This window comes from Zea mays, chromosome 3, assembly GCF_902167145.1.
Source record: "Zea mays cultivar B73 chromosome 3, Zm-B73-REFERENCE-NAM-5.0, whole genome shotgun sequence".
Taxonomy (NCBI): domain Eukaryota; kingdom Viridiplantae; phylum Streptophyta; class Magnoliopsida; order Poales; family Poaceae; genus Zea; species Zea mays.
The window spans coordinates 26045890-26053962 of record NC_050098.1 but is presented as its reverse complement, the minus strand read 5'-3'; the positions used below and the strand labels follow the sequence as shown (position 1 = coordinate 26053962).

Sequence of the window (8073 nt, the reverse complement as noted above, 5' to 3'; positions counted from 1 at the left end):
ACTTGAAACAAGATCAAAAACTTGTACCAAAATTTGTAGTGTCTCAATACGATATTTAACTTTGCGGTTGACAAGTTTTTTTAAAGCCGTTTTAGAGTCATGGATGTTTGCTTTAATTTGTTTTATTCTAAAATTCAAAGTTTAAAACTTCCAAACGACATCATATATGGATATGATGTATACTAAAGTTGTACTGCTGGACTGATCTACAACTTGGCTAATTAAAGATCCGATCAAACGGCTTAATTCTGCTGTACTCGAGCAAACCAATATATATAGGCCAACGATGCATCTTGTGGTGCGGCTCCACCAACACTATAGACTACAGAGCACAAGGATTACAGAAACGTAAGCGACATGTACAAGTGGCCGCTTAATTTGCACGAATACAAACCATCAAAAAGAAAAGAAAAGATGTAGTGATATACCCCCATCTCCATGCAAGCAGTGAAGCAGATCACGCAGACTGAGTTCCTGGAATCAAGACAAGACCTCTACTGCAGGCGGCGTAGGTGGTCCATGGCTTCCGCGAGCGTGAGCGCGAAGCGTGTGATGTCGAGGCGAACGTCCTGCTTGGTCATGTAGATGTCGTACATGGCAGCCCAGCCGCTGCGGTGCACGGAATCCGGGTCCTTGATCGCCGGGTGGTCGCGCCCCAGCAGCTCCAGCAGCGAGCTCTCCTCCAGGGTGACGTTGTAGCAGAGGTACTTGAGCCCCATGTCCGTGGCCGGCTCGCCGTACTCGATCCTAGCCATCAGGTCCAGCTTTCCCCACGGCACCACCTGGATGAGCACCCCGCCGGGCGGCAGGAACACCTCGTTCGTCATCCCGGCGCCGTGGATGCCCACCATCACGTCGAACGAGTTCACCACCCGCGCCTGCTCGTCCACGGCCGCGTCTAACATCAGCTCCGTCACCACGACTTCGAACCCCGCCGCCTCCGCCGCCCGCGCCATCTCCTCCCCGTTCAGGAACCTCCGGGAGCGCTGCCGCTGGATCAGCATCAGCCGCGGCCTCTTGCCCGGCTCCCGGCTGACCGGCGCGCCGCGTGGGAGCGCGTACGCCTCGCGCAGGAACCTGGTGAAGTCGGGCATGGAGACGCGCCGCTTTCCCGGCACCCACTCGGGGACGACGCCGAAGTCTTTGTGCAGGCGGAGGCCCACGGTGAGGTGCGGGAAGCACCGGACGTGGGCGTCGCCGTCGAGGTTCACGACGTCGTACCTGGACAGCCGCCGCAGCGCGAGCCTGTACTTGCCCAGCCACCACGGCTGCACCCGGTTGATGACGAGGAACTGGACCTCGCGGCCGTACCGCAGCGACGCGAGGAACAGCGGCAGCAGCACGTCGGCATGGTCGTGGAAGGCGTTGCCCGAGTACCCGCCGAGCGCGAACACGACGCCTGGGACGTGGTGGGTCACCGTGCACGGCGGGGCGGCCGCCGGGTCCTGCAGCTGCGTCACGTTGAGCCTGTCGACGTTGGCCGCGCTCCGGCGCGAGTACGGCCGGATCTTCCACTCCCGCCGCTCCGACCAGCCCGAGGGCGGCACGATGTCCACCGACCAGGCTTTGCCGTTGACGCGGACGTCGCCATCAACCTCGCAGTAGTCAGACAACCGCTCCTCCGTGCTGCACACTACCTTGTTGGCCTTCTCTGTTGCACGGCAGGGAAACCAGAAGATTCACAGCGATTAATTCAACACTTTTGTGAAAAAGGTGCTGGTCTTTAGTCTTCTTGCCATGTTAAAAGCCAGATCTCCGTCACAATTGTCGTGAAGTCTATAGCTCCTTCTCAGATTTGCCAAAATTCTTTGATCCGATTATGCTTTTCTAGGAGAACCGGCTACAGCAAGCAATTTTGATCTTAAAAAGGTTATTTGACCAGGCCAGACACCTCCAAAATTTCACTGGCTATTTAGCTACGGTAAATATAAGGTAAATTTTGGTTTCTGGATCGGGAGACACGGTTCACTGTCTCCCACACTTTTACTTCGATACAAACAAGCTCAATTCTTTTTTTTCCCCGGTTTACGATAACGACTTTAGACTCTCGGTGTCCGAAAAATTGATCATGACGAAAATTCGATTGGGGTGCTTAATTACCTGTTTTACTTGGGCCTTGAATCAGCTGTTTATCCGCGATCTGTTGCTCTCCCGTAGTGACAACTGAAGATTAATCGACAACAAGCAAGAATCATCAGTTGATGGCATGACTACTATGTACAGGTTGTTGTCGACTCCAGTTCCAGTCTTCTCCGTGCTGTAAAAGTGCTCACCTTTTTCACCGGGACCTCCTCCGATCTGCTGCTTATTCGAGAGCCATTGTGCTACCGTAGTGACAACTGCAGGTCACTTAAGCAATGAGAAAACTAGCCAAGAAAATCGGCTACGCCGTGACATTGTTGCGAATGGTTCCTTGATTACCGTTGGGGCGGCTGATGGCAGTCTGCTGCGAGACGACGAGGTAGGTGAGGAGCACGAAGAGCACGCCGGCGATGACGCCGACGTTGATGTGGCTCTGAACCAAGCTTTTCATGCTCTTCCCTGGGGAGCTTCACCTAGCAGCCGCCTCCTTCTGCCGCTGCTGCGTGCTGCTAGTGGTGGTCGTCGTCGTCTCTCTCTCGGCCGACCTCCAGTACGTGGCTAACCCAGACGGTGGAATAAGCAGGGCTCTTGTCTCTCGAGATCCGGGTCTCCTTCATTATTATTTTCCGAACAATGTCTCCGTTATTAGTTAGTTACTCCTAGTGTCCTGAAGTTTATGGCCTCTGCGTCAACTCGGATGCAGAGCTGTTTCGAAGCTTCATTAATGCGATCTCTGCAAGTGAGTCGTCCTCTCCACTAAAAATGGATCGTAAACGATAAATTTAATATTGTAAAATAGATATTCATAGAATTTAGTAGTGATCTTTAGTTCTGTGGTTAAGCACATTATATAAATAAGGATAAAATTTTGTATAAATTTTTTGTTTATTGGTTTCTTCGTATAACGAAAACAAGTGAAAAACCATTCGAATTTGAATTCGTATCCAAATTTAGGAAGATGTAGGGCAAATTTTATGCTAACGTTTTATAAATCTTTACAAGCTCTATGTTAAAAACATAAAAACATAATTGCAGTGTAGATTTTATACACTACAGTAAAACGATACAAGTCCGACGGCTCCCTTATGTCCGACGGCTGCCTAGGAGACCGTCGGACATAAGCTTATGTTCGACGGCCGCTAGCCGCCGTCGGACATAAGGGAGAATATCCGAGGGCTAGCAGGCGGACCGTCGGACATAAGCTTATGTCTGACGGCTTGTCGGACAGCCGTCGCACATAAGCTTATGTCCAACGATTTCTTAGGTGGCCGTCGGAACTAATGGATTTTAACCGACCCCTGCGCTCGCGTCAATTTCATTTCTCTCTGTCTCTCCCGCTCGCATGCGTAGCCGCCGCCGCCACCATCGCTGAGGAGCCGCCGCCGTCGACCAGCACCGCCCAAGCCTCTCCCGGGGACCTCCAGCCCCGTCCCGACGCCCAGCCCGCACCCGATCCTCTGTCCACATCGACCGGCAACTCCACCGCCGCCCAAGCGACACCGGAGCCGCCCCGACGCCGTCCGCGGCCGCCGGAGCCTCTGCCCCCGTCCCCGACGCCACCGGCGCCCGCCCCGACCCCGCCGGCGTCCGCTTCACCAGCTAATCGTCCGGCAAAGTAAGGAATTTTATAATGTTTAGTATAATTTTGTATATGCATATATTGTTTGCTAGTAGCAATGTTTAGTTTTGTTATGTCCGACGGCTTAATTTAATTATGCAATTAAATTAGCTTGTTTTAATTTATTTATTAGTGGCTATATAATTTAAACTTTTAATTTCCGAGGGTAATTATTAAGCCCTCGGAAATAAGGTTGTTTTATTTGATTTAGGGTCCCGTGAAATGATTTTTTGTAGTGCTATTGTATTAGTTTGGTTAATTAGTGGCTATTGTATTAGTGTGGTTAATTAGTAATCATAACTAATTAAGTTAACATCTCGTATCTAGTATGGTTAACGATGATTCTAGTTATTCATAGTGTATCGTAGTGTCAACAAACGAAACTTAGGCGTCACCCGTTTCGGCCCAACACACCTTACATGCGACGCATGTGAGGTATGTTGGGCCGGAATTGTCCCTTTATTGGACAGCCTCGGGGTGACCGACAGAGTCCGTGTTTATGACAAAGGCATGTGCTCCTGCTTAGTTTCGGCAGCATAACCCCTATGTTCTCCAATTGCACCATTTTTAGGCATGCGATTGGAGAACAGCGGGGTTATGCTGCCGAAATTTCGCACGACCACATGTCTTGTCATAAACACGGGCTCGTCGTTCACGCCTGGGTGGGTTTAGGACCTATCCTTTCCTACAGATATAGGGGCGTGATTTGCAAGAACGGTTATATGCCAGGCTATGAGGTGTGGGTGCACCACGGTGAGGATCCACCTTCTCGTATTGTATCGGAAGTTCAGTCACATGAAGAGGAGGACTACGATAGGATGGAAGAGATGCTTGACGATGTACGCCATGAGCTTCTAACCGTCGATTCGGAGAACCCCGGTCAACCCACCGAGTTTGAGGATCCAGCTACACCTGAGGTTCAGAAGTTCTTCGAGCTCCTAAAGCTGCCGAAGAGCCGTTGCATGAGCACACAAAAGTGACCGTCCTTGTATTTGTGACTCGACTTATGGCTATTAAGTCTAAGTTTGCATTCTCAAACAACTGTTACAAGGAGCTTTTGAACTTGATCAGTGATGTACTTCCGGAGAATCACAAGATGCCAAAGGACATGTATCAGTCTAAAAAGCTGTTATCTGGGCTCGGTATGGACTACGAAAAAATCAATGTCTGTGAAAATAATTGTATGCTTTTCTGGAAGGAGACCGCGGGTGAGAAGAAGTGTACTGTATGTGGTGAGCGTAGATTCGTTGAGGTTGAAAACGACGATGGTTTGACCGTGACTACGAAGATTGCACGTAAGCAGCTTCGTTACATGCCTCTTATACCTCGGTTGAAACGTTTGTTCATCTCCAAGAATACAGCCAGACACATGAGGTGGCACAAAGAAGGGGTACGTGAGAATCCAAATGTCATGGTGCACCCAGCTGATACAGATGCATGGAAGGCACTAGATGCTTTTGATTCCAGCTTTGCTGATGAAGTGCGGAATGTTCGCTTCGGTTTGGCAACAGATGGTTTCTCGCCATTCAATCTAACTGCAACGTCCTACTCATGTTGGCCCGTCTTTGCTGTTCCATACAACCTTCCACCAGCTCTTTGCATGAATTATGAATTTATTTTCTTGTGTCTTGTAATACCTGGTCCGGATCATCCTGGAACAAAGATCGATGTGATGATGAGACCCCTGATTGAAGAATTGAAAATTTTGTGGGAAGGAGTCGAGGCGTACGATTGTTACAAGAAACAGAAGTTCAACCTGAGAGCCACGTTTTTATGGTCTATTCATGATTTTATGGCTTATGGTATCTTTGCTGGATGGAGTTGTCATGGGATTTTGACATGTCCGATATGCGTTGAAGACACTTTATGCTTTCGACTAAAGTTTGGTGGAAAGATATGTTACTTCGATTGCCATAGATGTTTTTTGCCAGAGGATCACCCGTTCAGGTTCGATAGGAACGCTTTTAAAAAGGACACGATTGTGACGAGGGGACCACCCAAGCGTCTAAGTGGTCCAGAGATTATCGCGAGACTTAATGATTTGAAACTAAACGAACATGGAAATCGTTTTGAAGGTTATGGAACCGAGCATAATTGGACTCACAAATGTGGTCTATGGGAACTCCCTTATATGAAAGCCTTGATTCTAATGCATAACATTGATGTCATGCACCAGGAACGAAATATGGGTGAAAGCATTATCAGCACTTGCATGAATATCACTGACAAAACAAAAGACAACCCTAAGGCAAGGAAAGACTTGGCCTTAATCTGTAGAAGACCAACTATGGAGATAGGAGAGAATCAGAAGAAGCCACGTGCTCCTTTCAGTATTAAACCTAAAAGGAAGAAACAATTGATGAAATGGTTGAAAAACTTAAAGTTCCCAGATGGTTACACCGCGGGCTTTAGAAGGTCTGTGAATTTGAAGACGGGCAAGTTTTCTGGGTTGAAGAGTCATGACTACCACATAATAATGGAAAGACTCATTCCTGTTATGTTTCGTGGTTTTGTAAAAAATGATGTCTGGAAAGCATTAGCGGAGCTAAGCTACTTTTATAGACATCTTTGTGCCAAAGAAATAAAGAAAGAGATGATGGAGAAGCTTGAGCAACAAATACCGATTTTGGTATGCAAACTTGAAAAAATATTTCCACCAGGTTTCTTCAATCCGATGCAACATCTACTTGTTCACCTACCATACGAAGCTAAGGTAGGAGGTCATGTGCAATATAGATGGATGTATCACATCGAAAGGACACTAAAGAAGCTACGTGCAATGGTTGGTAATAAGAGACGAGTTGAAGGGTGCATCGCTGAAGAATTCAAATACAAAGAGATAGCATCGTTCACGAGCCTGTACTTTGCAGAGGAACACAATGTCAATGCCCATACGTTGCGGTATCATGTCGACGAGCCCCCTATTAGTGATATTGAAATTTTTCAATGGAGGAGCAAAACTGTAGGACCCAGCACAACATACTGTTTCACCAACGACGAATGGAAGACTGCTTTACTCTACATGTATAACAACATGGAAGAGATGAGTCAGTTTCTCCTGTAAGTGTAAACTTTATTTTAGTCATTGTCGCTAGATTTTTTGTTGTGATACTAAAAGGTTTGTTTCCTTGTACTAACAGGGAATTTGATTCTCAAAATTGCATCTCTGGCTGTGAACGTGACCAGATTCGTCGAGAGGGAAAAGATGGGGGACTTAATTTCTTGTGTTGGTTTCGAGATTATGTAGATAAAAATGACAATATACACCCGGACCTTCAACAATTATCCCTAGGAGCAGTAACTGGCAGACGTTATGGTCGGTATGATGTCAATGGTTTTAGATTCTGTTCCACAAGGTTCGAAGATGATCATCCTCTAGCAGCCATGACAAACTCCGGAGTTGTAACTAGAGCTGTCGATGATGAAGGGAAGGTGACTAATTACTATGGAGTCATTAATGATATAATCGAGTACAAGTTTTTTGGAGATAAACAACTCAAAGTGGTGTTCTTCGATTGTGATTGGTTTTCTCCAAATACAACGCGAGAAAATCAATATGGCATGGTGGAAGTCAAACACAACGATAGATTAAAAGGCCACGACACTATAATCCTTGCCCACCAATGCGAGCAGGTGTATTATATGGCATATCCATCTAAGAAAAACGGTTTGGTTGATTGGAGGGTAGTGTACAAAGTTAATCCTCGTGAACGACTATATGCTCCTGGTGATGCTGGTTATGTTGAAAGTCAAATCGAACAGGAAGTGGGGGCTGCTGAGATTTTCCAAGACGAAGAACTTACAAGCACGTTTAATGTACAAACTGAAATGTTGGAAGAATCTTTATTAGGCGATCAAAATGATGTAGAGGTTCCTCCAAAAAGAAAACGAGTGACGAGAAAGAAGAAAGCTACTTGGCATCCATTAAATCGACGAAAGCAACTAGATCCTGATTTTGATTACGATTACGATTGACGAGTATGGATCATGATTTTATTGCATATTTTATTATTTTATTGCATATTTTATTATTTTATTGTCGATTTATGTAATAACTTGTTTTTGTTAAAATAGGATGTCAAAGAAAATGAAGTCTTTTGCTCGTAGTTTGCTTGGGTCGAGGAGTAGCTCGAGGAGCAGCTCGAGGGTGAGGATTCAGTTTTTCAGGGCACAGGTTCTACCATGAGCAGACGGAGAGCGCTGGCAGAACATTTGCCTCCACAAGATGTAAGTTAGTTGTTAAATTACATTATTTGAGTTACTTAATATTGTATGATGTAAGTTATTTGTTTCATAGGATGCTGAAATTGAGGAACCAGTGGTAGAGGATCATGCAAGAGATGATGTTGAAGATGATGGTGGAGATAATGTGG

The 8073-nt window shown here is 46.6% G+C and overlaps 1 protein-coding gene across 1 annotated transcript; it reads right to left on the bottom strand.

Annotated features, from left to right (window-relative positions):
- Positions 1 to 202: 202 nt before the first annotated feature.
- Positions 203 to 2708, bottom strand: LOC103649869 (beta-1,2-xylosyltransferase XYXT1). Its single transcript, XM_008675567.2, has 4 exons — positions 2422 to 2708; positions 2274 to 2339; positions 2101 to 2163; positions 203 to 1651 (listed from the first exon to the last, which is right to left on the bottom strand). The coding sequence occupies exons 1-4, from the start codon at positions 2531 to 2533 to the stop codon at positions 495 to 497; spliced, it is 1398 nt and encodes a 465-aa protein (XP_008673789.1). The 5' UTR covers positions 2534 to 2708; the 3' UTR covers positions 203 to 494.
- Between the last annotated feature and the right edge of the window lie 5365 nt (positions 2709 to 8073).

Excerpts from the sequence above, each read along its gene's own strand:
- LOC103649869 (XM_008675567.2), bottom strand. The coding sequence starts at position 2,533 with ATGAAAAGCTTGGTTCAGAGCCACATCAACGTCGGCGTCATCGCCGGC. Across the intron at positions 2,164-2,273 it reads AGGAGGTCCCGGTGAAAAAG|TTGTCACTACGGGAGAGCAA; the intron begins GTGAGCACTTTT and ends ATTAATCTTCAG. Across the intron at positions 1,652-2,100 it reads TCAAGGCCCAAGTAAAACAG|AGAAGGCCAACAAGGTAGTG; the intron begins GTAATTAAGCAC and ends GCCGTGCAACAG.